This window comes from Ctenopharyngodon idella, chromosome 21, assembly GCF_019924925.1.
Source record: "Ctenopharyngodon idella isolate HZGC_01 chromosome 21, HZGC01, whole genome shotgun sequence".
NCBI lineage: Eukaryota > Metazoa > Chordata > Actinopteri > Cypriniformes > Xenocyprididae > Ctenopharyngodon > Ctenopharyngodon idella.
Window position 1 is genome coordinate 6,222,620 of NC_067240.1, and position 25,680 is coordinate 6,248,299.

Consider the following 25,680-nt stretch of genomic DNA (forward strand, 5'->3'; position numbering starts at 1 on the left):
ATAAAGAGTAACTTCTGCTTGAAAGATATCCCAACGTCTCCTGGTCTCTGCTTCGACGAGGAAAAAGTTTCCTACAATAACAACAGCAAGTATCCATCATTTATTTCAGACTGTGAGGAGATGAAGCACATGGGAAAATTTATATGTGTGTGTACTCATTCATTCATTCATTCACAAAAAGTGGGACAAAATGAACAACAGTCTAAGTTGAGCCACTGGTTCACATATTTGAACCTAAACAAGACTTTGAATGGTTTCATTCTGTTTTACATTTTTACGGTATATAATCAAATTTGTTCTAATGTTCCGTTGATTATGTTTGGAATTATTAAGAGCACCTAAGATAGTGATTTTTGCTGCCAATGATTTTAGTTTAGTTCAAACCATAGTTTTTTTATATTGTTAAAACCTTTATAAAATTTTATTACGCATCTCACTGCAATACTGTTTAGTATGGAAGCCCGTTTCCGACACTAAATTAAAAAATAAAAACACTAATTGCGACTTTTTATCTCAGAATTCTGACTTTTTATCTCGTAATTCTGACTTCTTTTCTCACAATTGCAAGTTATAAAGTCAGAATTCTGAGATATAAACTCGCAATTACTGTTTTTATTTTTTTATTTAGTGGCGGAAACGGGCTTCCATAGTATGGTCACTTGCACCGTTTAGTCTGATTTTTCGTCAATAGCATAGGCGAATAGTGCATTTTTTTTTTTTAAATGCTGGAAGGAGATGATTCTCAAAGCAACCAGACCCTTACTGTTCTATGAGGCTGTTACTGACATAGCTATGTATACAGTTACTGAAAGTTGCATGCAGTCATTTCGATAATTTTTACCATTCACCACGTGATCCTGAGTGGCATAACCACAAATTATTTGGTAAATTCATTGAACAAGTTATCCAAGAATTAACCTATTTAAAGCCATCGTGAAATATCCTTTACATTTTTATGTTTTTACCAAATGCCAACCGAAGAGACTACACAGTTTAAATAAATTTGAATTGAAGACCTAAAGAGACCTAAAGATGTTACACGCAAAAACTTTATTCTCTACAACAATCTCAACATTTGAACTTTCACAAACTATGAACTTCACGGTTTGTTATATAGTGGGTATATGCCTAGTATATATTGTTAGAAATTTGTTCATAAATAATTTTTTTGGTCACTGGCCAGAACACAGTTGTCACTCAATGAACACCTGATATGCAAATTTTTAGACCACCAAGTATTAAAAAATGATGGCAGTAAAAATAACAATATGTCAGGTTAAATGCAATAATAGGCTTTTTGTGAATCAATGATGAAGTGTTTTATTGGAAACTCAAAATAATAGCAACAACATAACCATAGCACAGAACATATAGCATAGAAGCTGCTTTTGATGCAGCATATATACCACAAAAATGTGCACACAGTCTTTTTAATGCAGCACAAACATTCATAAATATATACCGTCATAAATATATGTACACAGGAATCACAATCGAAACAATTCTTGACATAATGTTAATATGCTAATTCTAGCACACAGCTGAAGAAATGCATGCAGTGATTTTATGGAGCACAGAGGCAGGAGAGTTTTCCAGTGCGCTGCATATAAAGAACAGGCTGAACAAAACCAGCCAGGAAATAATAAGTCAAACTACTTAACCAAAGCGCCTTAATATTCTTTCCTGACAGGACGGTAAATAAAGCTGTGCTGGTAAATGGGACATATAAGATAATCGAGTTTACAGTAGTTATCAGAATGAGATAAAACGCTCTTCTCTTTGTGTGGTTTTCCTCCTCTCTCTCTCTTCTTCTTCTCTCTCCTGGTCCTGAGTGCTTCAGAGCTCTGAGAACAGCCACAAGACAAAACAACTGGAAGGAGAGGACCAGTGTAAGCTGCACTGACATAAACCATACATGTGCTATGTTTTGTGAGATTATAGTAAACATGCCATACAAACAGGATCCAAGAGTGATTATCCAGGCCACAGTGCAGCAGATCACTCTATATCTGAGAGGTTTGTACTTCAGAAAGGTTACAGGATGAATCACTGCCAGGTAACGCTCAACACACATCAGACACTGAAACAGAGGACGACCGGTGATGGTAAATCCTTTTAAAAAAGTTTCTAGTGTCCCGAGACTTGCAAACCAAACTGAGAGTGTAAAGATTAAACCATTCAGAGAGTTTGCAATCTCACAAACAGAGAGATTAAGAATGAAGAACTCTGATGCAAATCCACTTCCTGTTCCTGTCATGATGAGCCAGATCACATAGGAGTGTGTAGGAAGACCAAACAGGAAATTGAAGGTGTACACATACATTTCCAGAATGCCCAGTGGCCCAAAGAACTGAGTTGTGGAGTTTGAAGACGCTTCAGGTGTGGTGAAGTTCACTGTAGAGTTATTCATCTCAGCTCACAAAATATATAAAATTGAAACTCTGATTTACTGGAAGAAGAGCAGAGTGGAATTGTATCAGTTAATTTAGATTTCATCAAGCCAACCTGCTAATTCTACAAAGCTCCCAATTCTAAAAGCAAATAACCAGAGCACACAATTATTAAATGACATCTTTCTGCATTTCCACTTCTGCTTCTACTAGCTTAATAGTACATATCATTGCAGTACTGTGAGTATTGTTGGATCTTATCTAGTAAATAGCTTGTCCCTTTGGTAAAAACATCTGTTAATTGAGTAACCATGAATTTAAACTAAAGTAGTATTAACCTTCAGTAATTGTAGGCAAAATTGGGTAACACTTTATTTTAGGGTCTTTTAACTAGTTGCTTAGTAGCATGCATATTACTAGAATATTGGCTATTTATTAGTACTTATTAAGCACATATTAATGTCTTATTCTGCATGACCTTATTCTACATCCTTAATCCTACTCAATACCTAAACTTAACAACTACCTTACTAACTATTAATAAGCAGTAAGTTAGGAGTTTATTGAGGGAAAAGTCATAGTTAATAGTTTATATGTGTTCCCTATACTAAAGTGTTACCCAAAATTGTATTTTAATTATATTCCTCTTGAACTGAGTTCAATTAAATTGATCTGTCCAATAAAATATCATTTTTCTCAATAGCTTATTGCAATGAACCTGCCCTTGGACAAAACAGCATGAACACAGTAATATTTTTGAGGCTAAAAACAAGACGTTGAATTAAAAAGAGAAGTTTATCACCTGAAGAGTGAATGTCCAGTCTCTCTGGTTGTGTATAAATCACTGTGCTGTGTTTTACAGACTGACTTCACAGCTGTCACAAGAATAGATGTGCATGACTTCATCTGATACACATCACATAAAACACCAGGTATGCAAATATTAAAGTAAATGTTTAAAAAGACAGTTTTTAATTAAAAAAATGTGAACAAAATAGATAAATATACATCGATCAGGCATAACATTATGACCACCTTCCTAATATTGTGTTGGTCTCCCTTTTGCTGCCAAATCAGCCCTGACCCGATCTGCACCAAGATGTTAGCAGCAGATCCTTTAAATCCTGTAAGTTGCAAGGTGGGGCCTCCATGGATCAGACTTGTTGGTTCAGCACATCCCATGCTCGATTGGATTGAGATCTGGGGAATTTGGAGGTCAAGTCAACAGTGGACAGGGGTCAGCATGGGCACCCTGACTGGTTTGCGGCTATGCAGCCCCATACTCAACAAACTGCGATGCACTGTGTATTCCGACACCTTTCTATCAGAACCAGCATTAACTTCTTGAGCAATTTGAGCTAGAGTAGCTTGTCTGTTGGATCGGACCACACGGGCAAGCCTTCGCTCCCCACGTGCATCAGTGAGCCTTGGCCGCCCATGACCCTTGTCGCCAGTTCACCACTGTTCCTTCCTTGGACCACTTTTGATAGATACTGACCACTGCAGACCGGGAACACCCCACAAGAGCTGCAGTTTTGGAGATGCTCTGACCCAGTCGTCTGCATTTCTACTTTCTCACACATTATTAAAAGTTATCAATAACGTGCACACAATTCAGTAACTTAACCTAGTACTACAAACTTTATGACGAACAGAGGCAGGAAAGTTTTCCAGTGCGACACAGAAAAAGAACAGGCTGAACAAAACCAGCCACAATAAAACAAGCCAAAGCAGTAAACCAGTTTGTCAGAGTACTGTCGGATGTCAAAATTTTACAGAATCCTGTGATTGTATTTGGGACATATAGAATAACCACGCTTACAGTAGTTACTAGGATAATATAAAAAGCTCTTCTCTTCATGTTGTTGTCCTCCTCTCTCTCTCTCTCTCTCTCTCCTTCTCTCTCCTGGTCCTGACTGCTTCAGAGCTCTGAGAACAGCCACACAGCAGAACAACTGGATGGAGATGACCAGTGTCAGCTGCATCGACAAGAGCCATGTATGTATATGTCTGTTTTGTGAAACTAAATTGAACATGCAACACAAACAAGAGCCAAAAATAAATATCCAGGCCACAGTGCAGCAGATCACTCTATATCTGAGAGGTCTGTACTTCAGAAAGGTTACAGGATGAACCACTGCCAGGTAACGCTCAACACACATCAGACACTGAAACAGAGGTCGACCAGTGGAGGAGAGTCCTACTAAAAACAGTTCAAATCTTGAGAGACTTGTAAACCACATTGATGTTACAAAAACCAAACTTTTCAGACAGATACCAAGCTCACAAACAGAGAGATTGAGGTTGAGGAACTCTGATGCAATGCCACTTCCTGTTCATGTGACAATGAGCCATATAATATAGGAGTGTGTAGGAAGACCAAACAGGAGATTGATGCTGTACACACAAATTTCCAGAATGTCCATTAGCCCAATTGAATGCATTGTGGAGTTTGTAGATGCTCCAAGTGTGAAGTTCACTGTAGAGTTATTCATCTCCTCTGTATTTGCTTTTCTCAGTTCAGTAACCCACAAAACATATGTAATTTTTTGAATGTGGTCTATATGGAAAAAAGAGAGGCATAAATGAACCAATATGTAGTTCAAGAAAGTTTCCAATTAAAACCAGAGCTAAAACAGCTAAACAACAGCTAAAACAGCTGTTTTTTGTTTTTTTGTTTTTTTTGTAAACAGGATTTTATTACCTGAAGAGTGAATGTTCAGTCTCTCTGGTTGTGTATAAATCTCTGTGAAGTGTTTTACAGACTGACTTCACAGCTGTCATGATAGATGTGCACAACTTTATCTTCTACATGTCATATGAAACACCATATATGCAAATATTTAAATCATAAAATGATTGAGAGAAGGAAGAAAAAAAAAACAGACTGAAAAGTTGGGATATTTTGTTGACATTCAGTTGACAAATTTAAAATGCGGTGATGCAAACATAAATTCAGTGAGGTTTGAACACTAAATTGTTTTGTTGTCTTAAAATTTCTTTAAACTTTACCTAAATGATTCGACTTTAAAATTGTGCACCAAGCCACATTTTACATTGATCAGCTGACCTTAACATAAAAACTGAGACTCACGCCAGCTAAAATAATGTGATGTTTTTACACAGTAGAAAAATGGTCCATACATCCATAAAGAAATTATATTTCTGACACTGGCCAGCACACCTGCCACTCAATCAACACCAAATATACAAAATATGCAAAGACATAAACTCTTTAATCATCTGTTATGATAGGATGTCACGTTTAATACAACAATCTCAGTGGAAAGCCTCCATAAGAGAAAGGTGACACTGGGTCATCATCAAAATCAGCCCATCCTACACACAATATAGATGGTCACCTAGTAAACCATACTTACTGAGAAGGCTCAGCAGAAAATCAAAGGTTCAAAGTGTTTATTAAAAGCAGTAAAGACAAATTCTATTAATCATGCCCATGAAATGTTAAATAGTTTTATATGGACAAGCATAGACTTCATATTTTAATGCACAAATCACAATGATAGTGGCAAACATGAGTGGCAATCATGTTTGTACAGTCTGGCAAGCAACAATCGTAAAGGACTATTAAAAATCGCACAGTGTGCACCCGGCTTAAGACATATTCCTGGATCAACATATTTTGTTGATCCTGGAACAACATTCCTGTCCGAAAATTTAGTACTAACCCTGTCCCTACCCACAAACATTACCCAACCCCTAACTTCTCCCTAAAATGATAGGTGAATAGCACTGATGTAGAAGCACCTAATCCTGGTTAAGCCTAAACTTGACAAACTGAAACTTGTCCTTCAAATCTGATTAGCTGATTGAAATGTTGTTACAGGATCAACAAAGATGATCCAGGAACATGTTGTACTTGGTGAAATCACATTCACCTGTAACATATTTACCCAATAACAATAAGTAGATTTAGTAACTGGACTGAAGTAAAATATTACAATTGCAGATTTTATGATGAACAGAGGCAGGAGAGTTTTACAGTTCTGTGCAGATAAAGAGCAGGCTGAACAAAACCAGCCAGAAAAAAACAAGTAAAACTAGTGAACCAAACTGTTGGAGAATTGTCTGCTGTCAGAATGATAAAGATTCCTGTGACTGCAAATGGGAAATATAGGATAATCATGGTCACAGTAGTTATTAGAATGAGATGAAATGCTCTTCTCTTCATGTGGTTTTCCTCCTCTCTCTCTCTCCTTCTCTCTCCTGGTCCTGACTGCTTCAGAGCTCTGAGAACAGCCACAAGACAAAACAACTGGATGGAGATGACCAGTGTAAGCTGCATGGTCAAGAACCATCCATGTACACGAATTTTGTTTAAGGCTAAATTATACATGCAGACCAAACATGAGCCAAGACTAATAAACCAAATAGCAGTGCAGCAGATCACTCTATATCTGAGAGGTTTGTACTTCAGAAAGGTTACAGGATGAACCACTGCCAGGTAACGCTCAACACACATCAGACACTGAAACAGAGGACGACCTGTGGTTGTAAGTCCTAATAAAAACACATTTATTATCTCAAGGCTTGAGATCCACCTTGACAGTAAAAAGACCAAACTATGCAGACAGATACCAAGCTCACAAACAGAGAGATTGAGGATGAAGAACTCTGATGTAACTCTACTTTTTGTTCCTGTGATGATGAGCCATATAATATAGGAGTTTGCAGGAAGACTAAAAAACAAATTGATGCTGTGCACACAGATTTGTAGACTCTCTATTAGCCCGAAGGACTGAGTTGTGGAGTTTGTAGATGTTTCAGGTGTGGTGAAGTTATTCATCTCCTCTGTGTTTGTCTTCTCAGTTCAGCAGCTCACAAAATGTGGTAATGTAACCATGATCTATAAAGAGAGAAGTGTGAAGCAGGTATAATTTTAATAAACAAATGTTCGATGAACAAACAATACAGTCTGCAATTCTACAACATTCCTAATTTAAACCCAAAAAAAAAACAGAGTACAAATTTATTAAATGACCGCAAAATATGGATCTATATTCAGTAGATTTTAGGTTCATATACATTTAAGAACAAAATATCATCTTGTATCATATTTTCCAGGAATGGGTTTCTTTTAAACTGTTACTTCTGTCAAAAGAAAAAAGAGCTAAAACTCATTTTACTCAATAGCTTAAAGGGTTAGGCCTAAATTTGCGTGACAGCACACGACACACAGAGGAGTGAGAGGTCTGTCCATTTTTGCCCGGCGGATAAGCTCTTGCCAATCTTCTTGGTCTCCCAGAGTGCGTCCCAGACCTGCGGCTGTGCTTTTACACACAAGCGGCGGCTGGCCAACAGCAGAGGGGACTCAAGCTTTCCGGAGAAAGAAGAGTCAACCGGCGTGCCGATGTGGTTATGTTCTCCAATGCGAAAACATAAACCATCCACGAATACTGTCTCAGCATGCTTATGCCCAGGCATGTGAGATAGCAATCGTGGCCATCAATGAGGACAGGAAATGACCACATCCAGAAACACACGGGTTGCATCATTAAAAAGATCCCATGCAAGCTCTTCTAAGGAAAAACGCTATCTTTTAGTGCTGAAGCACACAGGGGAACCGGCCAACGTGACTGAAAGGGAAAAAGTGCAGCCTGTTCATTGTGCTCACTCACAGCTGAATGATCAGCAGCTCATTGAAGGCGCTCACTCTCTAGCTGTGAAAACAGCTGCTGTTTAAAATCAGCTGGAGAATGGCCACCGCTGAAGTATTGTTTCGCCAGCACACAGAAAGAGATTTCCTCCTGAAGAACTGGTTCGAAGAATACACAATTCTGTAGATTGCACAGCATTCAAAGACATGAACAGCTCGACTCCAAAGCGAAAAGCTGATACGCGTTTGCACCTTCTGTTCGTTTATAACCTCGCTGCGAGGCAGAGCAGCTGAATGCAATAATCGCATGCCAATGTACATTCGAAGTAGATTGGTCTCTCTAGTGAGATCCCAATTTTTCGGTCATCTGACGTCGAGAGTGACTGACTGAAAGTGAACACCAGATACGCAAATATTTAAATTATAAAATGATTGAGAGAAGAAAAAAAAAAAAAAACAGACTGAAATGTTGGGATATTTTATTGGCATTCATTTGACAAATTTTAAATGTGTTGATGCAGTGAAGTTTGAACACTAAAGTGTGTTCTGTCGACACCTTTTGTCTTGAACTTTATCAAGCCACATTTAACATTTGATCAGCTGATCTTAACATAAAAACTGAGACACCGGCTAAATTAATGTGATATTTTTATACAGTAGAAAAATGGTCTTTACATCTTTAAAGAAATTATCTATATTTCTGACACTGGCCAGCACACCTGCCAATCAGTCAACACCAAATATGCAAAATATGCAAAGTCATAAACTCTTTAATCATCTGCTATGATAGGATGTCAAGTTTAATACAACAATCTCAGTGGAAAGCCTCCATAAGAGAAAGGTAACACTGGGTCATCGACAAATCCAGCCCATCCTGCACACAATATAGATGGTCACCTACTGAGAAGGCCCCGTGGAAAACAAATATTCAGAGTTTACTAAAAACAGTAAAAACCAATTCTATTAATCATGCCCATGAAATGTTAAATAGTCTTATATGGCAAGCATAGACTTCATATTTTAATGCACAAATCGCAATGACGGTGGCAACCAAAAACAACACTGAAGTCACCATGAAAATAAAATTGACAATTCTTATTTTTTTATGGAATGTTATAGTGTTTATTACATCATTATTATTATTTTTTTTAATTTGTATGCCCTTGTAGTCTTACATCCACATATTACACATGTTAAAAAGGATCCAGTTCATCAGAAAAGAAAAGATTATTTTGCGACTATTTGAGACGCTTACTGTTTAACACGCGTTTTTAAATGGAAAAAAAAAAAAAAACGTAATGTTTTCTCAAATAAATATGGGAGGCGATTTCAAATGCTTCTGACATACAGACATATATTTATATTTTTAATATGTATTTAAGGTGTTGTGTTTTTATGTTTAGGCCTCATTTAAATGATTTAATTTATTATTTATATTTTTTCACATTGCCCTGAATATCTATATCTAAAATATGTGATAAAATGGCCATTATTTTATTTTATGACCACAATACAAACATACATATTATCGTAAAAGCTTAATGTTAAATGTCCCTAATTTTACTAGTAGGTATTCATGTAAATTATTAGTGCATTCTCATAAAGGTAAACTACCTGTCTGTTGACAGGTTATAAGCTTAATGATGTCACATTTTTACATTTTTAGTGGAGAAAAAAAATGACCGACTGGTAGCAACCATTTATATCAACCGTTTCTGACAAGTACACTCAGTATTAACTTAACCTTTGTATAAATAAATAGAACAATCAAAAGTATGACTAAAAATCAGTTTGTGGTGCTGCATCGCTCTAAATGAAAACTGAATGACAGAGTCACAAATCATGTTTTGTTTACACTGCAAAGCCCATAAACATCATGACAAGATACATTTAGACAGAGCTTTTAATGTGAAACTGAAGTACAATCACAGAGGAATCACAATGTTTATCACAGCTACCATGTTATGTTTTTGACAGTGTTGCCATTTGTGTTAACTGGACAGCTGAAGAAAACAGACATGCCCAGTAACATATAGTCACCCTGATTTTGTCAAGTAAGACATATTCCTGGGATCAACAAATTTTGTTGATTTGGTAGACTAGATTTGGTAACTGGACTGAAGTAAGTAAAATATTACAATTGCAGATTTTATGATGAACAGAGGCAGGAGAGTTTTCCAGTTCTGTGCAGATAAAGAGCAGGCTGAACAAAACCAGCCAGAATAAAACAAGTCAAACTAGTGAACCAAATTGTTGGAGAATTGTCTGCTGTCAGAATGATAGAGATTCCTGTGATTATAAATGGGAAATATAGGATAATCATGGTCACAGTAGTTATTAGAATGAGATGAAATGCTCTTCTCTTCATGTGGTTTTCCTCCTCTCTTCTTCTTCTCTCTCCTGGTCCTGACTGCTTCAGAGCTCTGAGAACAGCCACAAGACAAAACAACTGGATGGAGATGACCAGTGTAAGCTGCATGGTCAAGAACCATGCATATGCATTAACATTTTTTGAGGCTAAATTATACATGCAGACCAAACACGAGCCAAGACTAATGATCCATATAGCAGTGCAGCAGATCACTCTATATCTGAGAGGTTTGTACTTCAGAAAGGTTACAGGATGAACCACTGCCAGGTAACGCTCAACACACATCAGACACTGAAACAGAGGACGACCTGTGGTTGTAAGTCCTATTAAAAACATATCTAATATATCAAGGCTTGAGATCCACCTTGATAGTATAAAGACCAAACCATTCAGACAGATACCAAGCTCACAAACAGAGAGATTGAGGATGAAGAACTCTGATGCAACTCCACTTAGTGTTCCTGTGATGATGAGCCATATAATATAGGAGTGTGCAGGAAGACTAAAAAACAAATTGATGCTGTGCACACAGATTTCTAGACTCTCTATTAGCCCGAAGGACTGAGTTGTGGAGTTTGTAAATGTTTCAGGTGTGGTGAAGTTATTCATCTCCTCTGCGTTTGTCTTCTCAGTTCAGCGGCTCACAAAATGTGGTAATGTAACCATGATCTAAAAAGAGAGAAGTGTGAAGCCGGTATCATTTTAATAAATAAATGTTCGATGAACAAACAATCCAGTCTGCAATTCTACAACATTTCCAATTTAAACCCAAATAACCAGAGTGCATAATCATTAAATGACTGCAAAATACGAATCTATATTCAGTAGAATTCAAGTTCATATACATTCAAGTGCCAAATATCATCTTGTACCATATTTCCCAGGAATGGGTTTCTTTTAAACTGTTACTTCTGTCAAAAGAAAAAAGAGCTCAAAGTCATTTTACTCAATAGCTTAAAGGGTTAAATTTGCCCCTTGCAGTTCCAATCAACAAAGTGACATTGTTGCAGTACTGTTGAGGTTAAAAACAAGAAAATTAAATGAATAGAGTAGTTTGTCACCTGAATAGTGAAAGCCCAGTCTCTCTGGATGTGTACATCTCTGTGCTTGTAGACTGACTTCAAGGAATATATATAAATATGAATATATGTGCATGACATATGCTGCACGTCAGAAAAAAAAGAAAAACATGCAAATATTTAAAGTAAAAAAGGGGAGGTTGTGCTGTACAGAAAGTCACCAATGCGGCAGCTGAAATACGTGAAAACTTTGTGAAAGAAGTGAAAACTAAAAGATGCCGTTAGACGTGCTTGTACGTAGAATGAGGTTAAAGTGTGTTTACTCCAATTGAGGACACAAAATAACAATAAAATAAATGCACTACGTGTCTGATTTCATCTGTTGATTTTAATGGCTGACTTAAAAGTTCTTAACACATGATTAGAATTGTTTCCTTTAATGTCTGCAACTCCATGATTTTACACTATATCACTATAACTTTCATTTTACGGAATTTAAAGATGTTCTGAATTTGTAACTATCCACATGGTGTAAATTAATGTCTGTCTGTAACCGAGAAGAGCAGCATGAAGTAGTTTGTAACACTTAAACCATGGACATCAGTTTAAATTTTGTACAGTACATACATTTATTTTAGTAAACATACTTGTTCAAAATATGTTTTATACCATCCCCAATCAGTCTCTACCCCAACACAACTGCTGTTTCAAAAGTAAAAAAAAAAAAAAAAAAAAACTCAAGTAATTTAAAAAAAAGCTAACTTTAAGAATCAGCATGTTGAAAATACTGGATATATACATAGCATGTATTCCACAAAAATGTACTGTAAAAAACAACTTGATAAGAGACTAAAGTGTATTTACAGAGCAATCACAATGTATCACACACTAACTTGTTACATTTAAAATACAGTTTTATATAAAAAAAAAAAAAAAGAACAGTTTTCCAGCCCAGCACAGGTAAAGAACTGACTGAACAAATAAAACGCTCTTCTCTTTATGTGGTTTTCCTCCTCTCTCTCTCTCTCCCTCTCTCTCCTGGTCCTGACTGCTTCAGAGCTCTGAGAACAGCCACAAGACAAAACAACTGGATGGAGAGGAAGAGGAGGATATTCGGTAACACTTTACAATACGGGTGCACTAATATGCATTAGTTTATGCTTAACTGATGCACAGATAATCATGTTTTAATGTATGACTGCATATAGTCATACATTAAGTAATTAATAGTCATGTGCCTTAACAAGTAAAGTCATAACATAATGATACCTTTTCAAATCATTAGTTAATGATTAATTAAAGTAGACAACTGGAAGTTGAAGTACATGGCTTCAAACCATTGTGGTAATTAACACATTAACTTACCCTTTTAGTTAATAAAATATGTTATTAAGGAATTAATACATTATGACACATTTAATTAATAACAATTCATATATTACTTAATCTATTAATCATATAGAAACTTTATTAGTTGCTGATGCAGTAATCATTAATTAATGGTTTAGTTCTTCATGAGTCATACATTAAAACATGATTATCTGTGCATTAGTTAAGCATGAATTAATGCATATTAGTGCACCCGTATTGTAAAGTGTTACCAGAAATTCATTGTCAAGAATAATGTATGTTCAAAGTTTTCCAAAGCGAAAGTAAACATGCATACAAAAGAAGAGCCAAGAATTGTTATCCAGGCTCCAGTGCAGCAGATCACTCTATATCTGAGAGGTTTGAACTTCAGAAAGGTTACAGGATGAACCACTGCCAGGTAACGCTCGACACAGATCAGACATTATCTATATTTCTGACACTGGCCAGCACACCTGCCACTCAATCAACACCAAATATGCAAAGACATAAACTCTTTAATCATCTGTTATGATAGGATGTCAAGTTTAATACAACAATCTCAGTGGAAAGCCTCCATAAGGGAAAGGTGACACTCGGTCATCGTCAAAACCAGCCCATCCTACACACAATATAGATGGTCACCTAGTAAACCATACTTATTGAGAAGGCCCAGCAGAAAATCAAAGGTTCAAAGTGTTTATTAAAAGCAGTAAAGACAAATTCTATTAATCATGCCCATGAAATGTTAAATAGTTTTATATGGACAAGCATAGACTTCATATTTTAATGCACAAATCGCAATGATGGTGGCAACCAAAAACAACATTGAAGTCACCATGAAATTAAAATGAACAATTCTTATTTTTTATGAAATGTTAATCTGTGCGCATTATTTTTTTTATTATTATTATTATTTAAGTGTAACCTTACATCCACAGATTACACATGTTAAAAAATCTCTCAAGTTCATCAGAAAAGAAAATAAGTCAAGAAGAAGATTATTTTATGACTATTAGAGACGCTTACTGTGTTTAACATGCGTTTGACTAGCAGCCATTTTAAATGGACAAAACGTATTGTTTTCTCGAGAATAATTATGGGCAGCGATTTCAAACTGTGCTGACATACAGACACAAAAAGTCCCACAGAATAAAAGTGTGAGCAATTAATATGCACATTAACCTATCTACAAAGATACAGTCATTGCTTATGTTTATATTTTTTATATATGTATTTAAGGTGTTATGTTTTAATGTTTATTTTAATTTAATTTATAGTTAATTTATTATTTATATTTTTCACATTACCCTGAACATCTATTCACTATTTCATAGAGTTTTGTCACACTTTTTATTTACTTCTAAAATATGTGATAAGAGATTACAGAATAAAAGTGTGAGCAATTAATATGCACATTAACCTATCTACAAAGATACAGTCATTGCTTATGTTTATATTTTTTATATATGTATTTAAGGTGTTATGTTTTAATGTTTATTTTAATTTAATTTATAGTTAATTTATTATTTATATTTTTCACATTACCCTGAACATCTATTCACTATTTCATAGAGTTTTGTCACACTTTTTATTTACTTCTAAAATATGTGATAAAATGGCCATAATTTTATATTATGACCACAATACCAAACCTGAAAGCTTAATGTTAAATATTCCTAATTTTACCATTATACATTCATGTAAATTATTAGTACATTTTCATAAAGGTAAACTACCTGTCAGTGGACAGGTTGCAGTATATAAGCTGATGTCACTACTGGGAAAAAATGTCATCAATCGAGCACAGCGTTAGTTCAGTCAGGCCACGTAGGCATAGTGCTGCAACCAGCTGATGCGGTCAGCTGTCAAATCGCTCCAATCACTACCATTCTCCTATTAGACACGGGACATATATACGTGGCATTACTGCTCGGTAAGTATGCTCAAACTGCTCGCAAACCTCCCTCCCTCCCCATTATAAGCATATTACTGTGCACCTTCTGGTTGTCGTCTTCTTTTGTTTCAGATCACTAAGGCTTTCAAGTCCCGGCTGGCATGGACCTCACTGCTGAGAGACACTCATCCTCATAACCAAGCTACAGTATAGACGTCCCACTGCTATATCTACACGATTACCATGTTCGCTTTTAAAGACATTACTAAGTGTCTTAATTGTCTATGTATTTTCAAGCTGATGGTTCCGGGGGGTTAATGTTAAAGCTCTTGTATGTTCAATTAATTTTGGAGCAAGAACCCCAATAAGGAACCATACCGCCAAAGATAAATTGTGTTCAATAAACTCAAGTAACTTGCCAAAGTGGTCCTGTCTTAACTGGGAAAAAATGACAGACTGATAGCAACCACTTATATCTACCATATCTGATGAGTACACTCACAATTAACTTCACCTTTGTATAAATAAATAGACTAATCTAAAGTACAACTAAAAGTCTGTTTGTGGTGCTGCATCTTTCTAAATAAAAACTGGATGACAGAGTCAAAAAACATGTTTTTGCCACTTCACACTGCAAAGGCCACATAAACATCATGACAAGGTATATTTAGACAGAGCTTTTAATGTGAAACTGAAGTACAATCCCACCTAATCCCAGTTGTTAGCCTAAACTTGACAAACTGAAACTTGTCCTTCAAATCTGATTGGCTGATTGGAATGTTGTTCCAGGATCAACAAAGATGATCCAGGAACATGTTGTACTTGGTGAAATCACATTCACCTGTAACATATTTACCCAATAACAATAACTAAATTTGGTAACTGGACTGAAGTAAAATATTACAATTGCAGATTTTATGATGAACAGAGGCAGGAGAGTTTTCCAGTTCTGTGCAGATAAAGAGCAGGCTGAACAAAACCAGCCAGAATAAAACAAGTCAAACTAGTGAACCAAACTGTTGGAGAATTGTCTGCTGTCAGAATGATAGAGATTCCTGTGACTGTAAATGGGAAATATAGGATAATCATGGTCACAGTAGTTATTAGAATGAGATGAAACGCTCTTCTCTTCATGTGGTTTTCCTCCTCTCTCTCTCTTCTTCTCTCTCCTGGTCCTGACTGCTTCAGAGCTCTGAGAACAGCCACAAGACAAAACAACTGGATGGAGATGACCAGTGTAAGCTGCATGGTCAAGAACCATGTATGTGCACGAAATTTGTTTGAGGCTAAATGATGCATGCAGACCAAACATGAGCCAAGACTAATAAACCAAATAGCAGTGCAGCAGATCACTCTATATCTGAGAGGTTTGAACTTCAGAAAGGTTACAGGATGAACCACTGCCAGGTAACGCTCAACACACATCAGACACTGATTCAGAGGACGACCAGTGAATGTAAGTCCCATTAAAAAAGCATCTATTATCTCAAGGCTTGAGATCCACCTTGACAGTATAAAGATCAAACCATTCAGACAGATACCAAGCTCACAAACAGAGAGATTGAGGATGAAGAACTCTGATGCAACTCCACTTCCTGTGATGATGAGCCATATAATATAGGAGTTTGCAGGAAGACTAAAAAACAAATTGATGCTGTACACACAGATTTCTAGACTCTCTATTAAGCCGAAGGACTGAGTTGTGGAGTTTGTAGATGTTTCAGGTGTGGTGAAGTTATTCATCTCCTCTGCGTTTGTCTTCTCAGTTCAGCGGCTCACAAAATGTGGTAATGTAACCATGATCTAAAAAGAGAGAAGTGTGAAGCAGGTATAATTTTAATGAATAAATGTTCAATGAACAAACAATACAGTCTGCAATTCTACAACATTCCTAATTTAAACCCAACAGAGTACATATTTATTAAATGACCGCAAAATATGGATCTATATTCAGTAGAATTTAGGTTCATATACATTTAAGTGCAAAATATCATCTTGTATCATATTTTCCAGGAATGTTTTTTTTTTTTTTTTTAACTGTTACTTCTGTTAAAAGAAAAAAGAGCTCAGTCGTTTTACTCAATAGCTTAAATGGTTAAATTTGCCCCTTGCAATTTCAATCAACAAAGTGATATTGTTGCAGTATTGTTGAGGTTAAAAACCAGAAAATTAAATGAATAGAGTAGTTTGTCACCTGAATAGTGAAAGCCCAGTCTCTCTGGATGTGTACATCTCTGTGCTTGTAGACTGAATTCAAGAAATATATATATGATTATATGCGCATGACATATGCTGCACGTCAGAAAATAAATAGAAAAAACATGCAAATATTTAAAGTAAAAAAAGGGGTGTTGTACTGTACAGAAAGTGACCAATGTGGCAACTGAAATACATGAAAACTTTGTGAAAGAAGTGAAAACTAAAAGATGCCGCTAGACATGCTTTTAAGTAGAATTAATTTAAAGTGTGTTTACTCCAATTGAGGACAGAAAATAACAATAAACTAAATGCACTACGTGTCTGATTTCATCTGTTGATTTTAATGGCTGGCTTAAAAGTTTTTACTTATGATTAGAATTGTTTCCTTTAATGTCTGCAACTCCATGACTTTACAGTATATTTCTAACTTTCATTGTGAGGAATTTAAAGATGTTCTGAATTTGTAACTTAGGCTATCGACATGATGTAAATTAATGTCTGTCTGTAACCGAGAAGAGCAACATGAAGTAGTTTGTAACACTAAAACATGGACATCAGTTTAAATTTTGTACAATGCATGCATTTATTTTTGTTCAAAATATGTTTTATAGCATCCCCAATGAATCCCTACTCCAACACTAACGCTGTTTCAAAAGTTTTAAAAAATCAAGTTATTTAAAAAAAAAAAAAAAAAAGTTGAAAATACTGGATAAATACACAGCATATATTCCACAAAAAAATGTACTGTAAAAAACAACTTGATAAGAGACTAAAGTGTATTTACAGAGCATTTACAATGTATCACACACTAGCATGTTACATTTAAAACACAGTTTAACCTTTAAAAAAGCAGTTTTCCAGCCCGGCGTAGGTAAAGAACAGGCTGAACAAAACCACCCAGCACATAACAAATCAAACCAGTGAACCAAAGTGAATTAATAATCTGTTGTCTCAGAAACGTAACAACTCCTATGACTATATATGGGACATATATAATAGTCATGCTCACAGTAGTTATTAGAATGAGATAAAACGCTCTCCTCTTTATGTTGTTTTCCTCCTCTCTCCCTCTCCCTCTCTCTCCTGGTCCTGACTGCTTCAGAGCTCTGAGAACAGCCACAAGACAAAACAACTGGATGAAGAGGAAGAGGAGGAAATTCATTGTCAAGAATAATGTATGTTCAAAGTTTTCCAAAGCGAAAGTAAACATGCATACAAAACAAGAGCCAAGAATCATTATCCAGGCCACAGTGCAGCAGATCACTCTATATCTGAGAGGTTTGAACTTCAGAAAGGTTACAGGATGAACCACTGCCAGGTAACGCTCAACAGAGATCAGACACTGAAACAGAGGACGACCAGTGAATGTAAGGCCTAGTAAAAATGCTTTTAATATTGAGAGACTAAAAAAATAATATGACAGTGCAAAGATCAAACCATTCAGAGAGTTACCAATCTCACAAACAGAGAGATTGAGGTTGAGGAACTCTGATGCAACTCCACTTCCTGTTCCTGTGATGATGAGCCATATAATATAGGAGTGTGTAGGAAGACCAAACAGAAAAGCGATGCTGTACCCACATATTTCCAGACTGTCCATTAGCCCAATGGACTGATTTGTGGAATTTGTAGATGCTTCAGGTGTGGTGAAATTCACTGTAGAGTTATTCATCTCCTCTGTGTTTGTCTTCCCAAATTAACAGCTTACAAAACATATATAATGTAGCTGTGATTTATGGGAGGAGACAAGAGTAAATTAAGTTTGAATCTAGTCTGTAAATCTACAAAATTAACAATTTAATCCCAAACAACCAATCCACATTATTATTATTAAATCTATAAAATATTGTTTCACAAAGGCAGTATTTAATTGCTTACATTCATATGAAAACAACCTTTTTTTCTTAAATGGATTTTACATTATTTTTAATGAAATATAAAACTAAGTTTCTATTTACTCATAAAACTTGCCCCAAGGGGGGAAAACAGCACAGTGGCAATGCTGATTCTTATTGAATATTATCGAATAATAGAATAAAAATTGAGTTTATCACCTGAATGTCCAGTCTCTCTGGTTGTGTATAAATCTCTGTGCTGTGTTTTGTAGACTGACTTCACAGCTGTTATTAGAATATATGTGCATGACTTCATCTGCTACACATCACATAAATCATCTGATATGCAAAAGGTAACATTTATAATAAAAAGGCAGATAGTCTCAGTAAATGTTTCAACAGCAAATGCAGTTCACTTCTATGCAGAAAACGTTCATTTGAACGCTTGTGATACTCTATTTAAATTCATCTGAATAATATGAAATGTGAATTGATTCATATTTTTGGGAATGATGTGCTCAAGTAAAATCAGTTAATATTAAATAACATTTAAATCATTAAATTATGTTTCATGACACTTTCTGTCTAATATTAATTTGCAGACTTGTGGTTTAATTCCTCCAAACGTCACTGACTTGACTTTGAAAATGTACACAACATTTATCAACTAACAGGAGGAGGATTATTGTTTTACATTACATTTTATTTTTAAGCTTTTGGCAGACTTTTTAAGCAAAGTGACTAATAGCACATTATAAAACGGTTAGTTCCTGTCCTTGATTCTGGTTTTATTCACAATAAAACACGGCTATGACCGCTTCACCCAACGGTTCTGTGTATCACTACACAACACCCTTAGCAACCACTCTTAACAACGTAAACTGTATGTTCTCAATTGATATTGTTCATTAATGAATACTGTATTATGTAGAAGAGTATTGTGAGAAAAAGATCAAGTGAGCAAGTTTATTACCTGCATTCAGATTTAGCATTTTTCTTCAGGTCAGTCCTATGTTCATAATAAAACATCTGTTTGAATGTCAGATGTATTATCTTGCCCTTTTAACATTTAAGAGGTTTTCCCGTGACTGACAGTCGCTAGTCAAAGCATTAGTCAGTTGCGTCTTGTTCCATGTTCACAACAATCCAGTCTTTTCAGTGTAAAAGACTGACACACTCATAAAGACAGTCTTTGCCGCCATGTATTAGCGTAATAATGTAACTTCTGCACAGCAAAATCCCCAGAGTTAAATCAGTTCCGCTCAGAGAACATTTGGTCCCTCTCTAAATAGTGTTAAAATAACACTGAAGCAGAGTTAAAGTTAATTAAATAATTAAGCAATTAACTAAGTGATGATTGAGCAATAATGACAAACACCTGCTGTTAACAAGTAGAATCATTAAAGAAAAGAGAAACACAAGAACTACAACTGACTTCATTCACAGCCTTAGATAAAAACTGAAGAAACTGAAGATAAAATCATGACATCTCTGTAGATTAAACAACTCCACAAACAGCATTACCAGCTTCACATATTACTAACCAGATTGACTTTATTTTCTCATATCTACAGAATTGAGAATCAACAGAGGTTTATTGGTCAAGAAAAGAAAAGAAAAAAGACGCCACCATCAAGGAGATCAGCGTTTGCTTAAGTTGGGCTCTTGACCCTTGACTTTCTATGTTAGATTTTACCATAGGACAAAAATCCCATCATGCACTGCAGTGTGAATAATTATTGTCACCACCATTGAGGATTGTATGCTATGTTTTCATGTATAAGCCTGAGCAGTAATAGTTGTTCATTTTTAGCACAGAAGCATTTTTTTGTTGTTGCAATTTTGTAACCGCTGTCAAGAAACCAAAGAGTACGGAAGCCCTAAACGGCCATGGATTATTATTTTTTTCTATCTTGTTTTGTCGTGGTCACGACTTATTTTCTCGTGATCTCGAGATAACAAAAGTTGTTTTGTCGTGATCACGACTTAATGTTCTCGTGATCTCGAGATAACAAAAGTTTTTCGTCGTGATCACGACTTAATTTTCTCGTGATCTCGAGATAACAAAAGTTTTTCGTCGTGATCACGACTTAATTTTCTCGTGATCTCGAGATAACAAAAGTTGTTTTCTCGTGATCACGACTTAATCTCTGCTGTAAATTACACAAATGTGCCAACAGGTGTCAGTATATTACCAAATATAACTGATGATGTGCAGTAAATTTCCACTTTACTGAATTAGTTCATATTGGCCCAGATTGTACGAGTTTCGGACAGAGAGAGTCTTCGTGATCGCTTTATTTTGTGCAGTATTGTGTGCGTTAAGTAATTAACTTAACTGTTAAATGCTTGAATATGATTATTTTGCTTGAAAGTGTATCTGTTATCGTTCTGACTAGTGCATGGCTCGCCACAGTTTCACGACCGCAATAGTTCGGTGTGATACTAAACTTATTGCTTATTAAAACTAATTTTGATGTCACTGTGTAGTATTCTGTTTGCACCTTATTGTGTATCTTTAAGACGCCATTTTAATCATCGCAGTTTCAGTGTTCGTTTCACTCACTCAATGTATATTGATAAGAAATATGATTTATAGCCTATGTCATTTAATTCAGTGATAGTGTGTAACCTATTTTCTACATTTCTTTGTTGGAAACAACACACATACATAAACACTCTTCTCAAACAGCATCCCAAGATTGTTTTAGCCTATATCAACTGGATTAAAGTTTTTTTTTTTTTTTTTTTTTGGAAATCTGGAGTATTGCACCTGAAACTAGAAACTGGAGGAAGACAGTTTAATGATATCACAGCCTATCCTACATGACGAATAAAAATAACAAACACATTATGTAATATAATTTTATTTCAAACGAATGAGGCAAATAAAGTGGGTTTAATCGAATAATTTATAGAATTATAGAATAATCTGGCATCTTTCTGAAGGCACTCTGGCTGCGCTTGAGATGTTGAATGCTCTGTTGATCATTAAACATGTTAATTACACAAATAAAATGTTTAGCGTACATTTGCCTATATAAGCCTATATGTATTTATTTATTGTAAACTTTATTATTAAGTGAAGTAAACATTTTGCTGAAATATCCACAAGATATAAGAGCGCATGATTTATCCGTCGATCAGATGCGCGTGAAAGTTGTGTTCATTACTATAGCAACAGTAGAATCCGGGTACAGTGTGTTTCAGAATCAATCACTGTAAAAAGAACTTTTATGTCGAGATGACGAGAAAACAACTTTTGTTATCTCGAGATCACGAGAAAACAACTTTTGTTATTTCGAGATCTCGAGAAAATTAAGTCGTGATCACGACAAAACAACTTTTGTTATCTCGAGATCACGAAAAAAATAAGTCGTGATCACGACAAAACAAGATAGAAAAAAAATAATAATGCATGGCCGTGTAGGGCTTCCGTAAAAGAGACCTCTTTGTGATGCTAATTCAAAATACTTCTCTAGTCTTTTGATTCAGCAACGTACAAGTGTTTGCTATGAAATACTATTGTTCAAACACAAATTGTTTTAAAAACATAAAAGGGTCAAGAGCCCAACTAAAACAAACCCTGACCACTACGATGGTGGCATACATTTTTAACCAATAAAACAGCAACATCTAAACCTCTGTTAATTCTCAATAAGAACTTCTTTAGACTTGTGACAGAAATAACGTCAATCTGGTTAGTAATAAGTGAATCAGATCTTTTAATCAGATCTAGTGAGATTTAATGACTTTTATCTTCAGTTGATTTCAATTAAATGGTTTTGGCTGAAGTCAGTTGTAGTTCTTGTGTTTCTCTTTTCTTCAGTGATTCTGCTTGTTAACAGCAGGTGTTCATCATTAATGTTTAATCATCACTTAATTAATAGCTTAATTATCTCATTAACTTTAACTCTGCTTCAGTGTTATTTTAACACTATTCAGAGAGGGACCAAATGTACTCTGAGCAGAGTTGATTTAACTCTGGGGATTTTACTGTGTGTTGCTGTTCACGGTCAGGGACTATTCTTTCGGGTGGAAGGAAGGTTTTTAGTGAAAATTTAATTCATGAAAGTTGCATTGATATATATTTTTGGCTTTAATATTAGTATTGTTTGGTAACGTTTTTTAAAAAAAAACAATAAGGTACTCGAGGCTAGTGCTGTATCGTGTGTAAGTCACGGCTGAAGGGTGTTGTTAGGCACGACGCGAAGCGGAGTGACTTATTCACGATACAGCACAGCCTCTCTTACCTTATTGCTTACTTCAAGGTATGCATTTTGCTAGAATAAATATTCAAATCAATAATGACTCAAATCTGTAAAAAAAAAAAAAAGAGAGAGAGAGAGAGAGAGAGAGAGAGAAAAGACAGCACAGGTGCCACTTATTCAACACCGATGCAAATTCTTAGACTGAGAGTTTAAAAATCAGAGATGGAATAAATACTTTAGACATTTGTGTTGACAGGAAGCCAAGTTTATTCATTTCTGTGGCAGCCATCAATCAGTAAATCAATTTGTGAATAAACTGTGAACACTAACATGTTCTGAAGCACTTTACACTGCAAAGACTCAGATGCTGCATTGATGTAGCATATATACTACAAAAAGGTACATTTACACAGATTCTTCAATGCGAAACTCTGTGCATTTTGGGAGGGATCACAATGCAACTTGTGTGTTACTATTATGACACAATGTTGCTATATTAAATCTAGTAAAGGGTGATGCAGCAATTGGCATGGCATCAGAAGCTTTAAAGTGACTCTTATGATGGATCACAACCAGAATTTGGAAGCGGCATTGAGCTGCATTAATTTGGCAGAGTAATGATGATTGAGGTGTCAAAGACCCTAATTCAGAGAAATTACTCAAAAACTGTTAGTTGGAGTTTTCACAGAGCAATAATCATTATTGATAAGTTCACTATCTTAATCTACTAAAATATCGCAGTTGCAAATATTATGGCAAACTGAGGCAGAACAGTTTTCCAGTGCGCTGCAAATAAAGAACAGGATGCACAAAACCAGCCAGCACATAACAAGTAAAACCAACAAACCAAAGAAGATTAATAAACTTTTTTACTATAATGGTAATGAATCCTATGATTGTATATGGGACATATATGATAGCCATGCTTGCAGTAGTTATTAGAATGAGATGAAATGCTCTTCTCTTCATGTGGTTTTCCTCCTCTCTCTCTCTCCTTCTCTCTCCTGGTCCTGACTGCTTCAGAGCTCTGAGAACAGCCACAAGACAAAACAACTGGATGGAGAGGAAGAACAGGAACTGCAGAGAGAAGAACCATGTATATATAGGCCTGTTCTCTTCACCTGAAGTATACATGCAGACCAAACACGAGCCAAGAGTGATTATCCAGGCCGCAGTGCAGCAGATCACTCTATATCTGAGAGGTTTAAACCTCAGAAAGGTTATAGGATGAACCACTGCCAGATAACGCTCAACAGAGATCAGACATTGAAACAGAGGACGACCAGAGATGGTAAGTCCTACAAAAAAAACTTTTAATGTTGAGAGACTGAAAATCCAGTATGATAGTACATATACAAAACAATTGAGACAGATGCCAATCTCACAAACAGACAGATTGAGGTTGAAGACTTCACTGCCTGTTCCTGTGATGATGAGCCATATAACATAGGAGTGTGTAGGAAGACCAAACAGAAAACTGATGCTGTACACACAGATTTCCAGACTGTCCAGAAGTCCAATGGACTGAGTTGTGGAGTTTGTAGATGCTTCAGGTGTGTTGAAGTTCACTGTAGAGTTAATCATCTCCTCTGTGTTTGTCCTTTCAGTTCAGCAGCTCACAAATGAACCTGTATGAAAATTAACCAAGGTTTTATTATAGTAAAAGTCTAGTAACCTTGTTTTTTTTTTGGCAGATTGATTACCATTTGTATAACCACAGTTTTACCACAAATTTCATGGTTAAACATGGTTAGTGTAGCAAAACCCTGGCTAATTTGTGGTTATTATATAATAACCATGTTTTTGTTTTTTGTTGTTTTGGTTTTATTTGTAGTAAAACCATGGTTAATTTTCGTAAGGAATACTCTCTGAAAGCTTCTGCTGTGGGGGAAAAATATTCTATTAAATTGCGCAAAACTAGCAACTAGGCAAAGACTGCAGCAATATTAAAATAATGCAGTAAGTGTCTATTTACACTAAGTGCAAATAGTGTGCATTGTTGGCAAACGCTATTTACACTAGCGCCGCCCACCAATGTCTGGTTGGGCCACACAAGTTTTTAAAAAGAGGCATGAAATTCACCATATTCAGTGGCACAGCAGTAGCGAGTAAGGCTTGCAGACCTGCGATCGACACGGGTTCGAAACTGCCTTTTGCAGAGCTCGCATTTATTTTTCAATAAAAATTAAAATAATATTCTACGAGTGAAAATAAACTGCGAACTAGTTTTTAATAATATTAAAAGTGTTTATTGGGTATGGTTAGAGGAAGGTGTAGGGAGGGTTTTTATTCTCCCAAATAGGTAGCATCCATTTAATAATTTTAATAAATATAATCATTTACACTCTATGATATTATTGCATCCTGTTAATGTACAATATTGAGATGCAAATAGTATCTGCCAATATAAAGGATAGATAGCATCCAATTACGGTAACACTTTATAATAACTGCACACTATGGAGCATTAGTTAAGCATTAGCAAATAGTCAATTCATCATTTATAAAACATTAATAGACATTAGTAAGCTCATCTAAAGTGAGGACTATTTATGCCTCGTAAAGCTTTTATAAAGGAGATTTAAAGGATACAGAACATAGAAATATTTATTTCAAGCAAAAAAATGAAACTTTACGACAGGTAACTTGATATAAATTTAAAAATAAACATATGCAATGTCACAGAAAATAATAATTCCTGTACACCTCCAGAAAACATAACTGCAGTAAATTTAAACTAAGCCTTTGCAATCTGATAGAAAAATACATTTCTGTAAAGTGTAAACATTGCTGA

The 25,680-nt window shown here is 35.6% G+C and overlaps 6 protein-coding genes and 1 pseudogene across 6 annotated transcripts; all 7 read right to left on the minus strand.

Annotated features, from left to right (window-relative positions):
* Window positions 1-71: 71 nt before the first annotated feature.
* On the minus strand, window positions 72-2,410 carry LOC127504310 (atypical chemokine receptor 3-like). Its single transcript, XM_051878863.1, has 2 exons — window positions 1,724-2,410; window positions 72-110 (listed from the first exon to the last, which is right to left on the minus strand). The coding sequence occupies exons 1-2, from the start codon at window positions 2,408-2,410 to the stop codon at window positions 72-74; spliced, it is 726 nt and encodes a 241-aa protein (XP_051734823.1).
* A 1,622-nt stretch (window positions 2,411-4,032) lies between these two features.
* Window positions 4,033-4,885, minus strand: LOC127504312 (uracil nucleotide/cysteinyl leukotriene receptor-like; annotated as a pseudogene).
* A 1,400-nt stretch (window positions 4,886-6,285) lies between these two features.
* LOC127504313 (C-C chemokine receptor type 8-like) lies at window positions 6,286-7,197 on the minus strand. Its single transcript, XM_051878864.1, has 2 exons — window positions 6,461-7,197; window positions 6,286-6,289 (listed from the first exon to the last, which is right to left on the minus strand). The coding sequence occupies exons 1-2, from the start codon at window positions 7,195-7,197 to the stop codon at window positions 6,286-6,288; spliced, it is 741 nt and encodes a 246-aa protein (XP_051734824.1).
* Window positions 7,198-10,156: 2,959 nt separating this feature from the next.
* LOC127504314 (C-C chemokine receptor type 8-like) lies at window positions 10,157-10,987 on the minus strand. Its single transcript, XM_051878865.1, has one exon. The coding sequence runs from the start codon at window positions 10,985-10,987 to the stop codon at window positions 10,157-10,159; it is 831 nt and encodes a 276-aa protein (XP_051734825.1).
* Window positions 10,988-15,556: 4,569 nt separating this feature from the next.
* Window positions 15,557-16,384, minus strand: LOC127504315 (C-C chemokine receptor type 8-like). The gene has a single exon (XM_051878866.1). It carries the CDS (start codon window positions 16,382-16,384, stop codon window positions 15,557-15,559), a length of 828 nt encoding a protein of 275 aa, XP_051734826.1.
* A 799-nt stretch (window positions 16,385-17,183) lies between these two features.
* LOC127504198 (uracil nucleotide/cysteinyl leukotriene receptor-like) lies at window positions 17,184-18,512 on the minus strand. The gene has a single exon (XM_051878727.1). It carries the CDS (start codon window positions 18,510-18,512, stop codon window positions 17,682-17,684), a length of 831 nt encoding a protein of 276 aa, XP_051734687.1. The 3' UTR covers window positions 17,184-17,681.
* A 5,124-nt stretch (window positions 18,513-23,636) lies between these two features.
* LOC127504316 (C-C chemokine receptor type 8-like) lies at window positions 23,637-24,470 on the minus strand. The gene has a single exon (XM_051878867.1). It carries the CDS (start codon window positions 24,468-24,470, stop codon window positions 23,637-23,639), a length of 834 nt encoding a protein of 277 aa, XP_051734827.1.
* Between the last annotated feature and the right edge of the window lie 1,210 nt (window positions 24,471-25,680).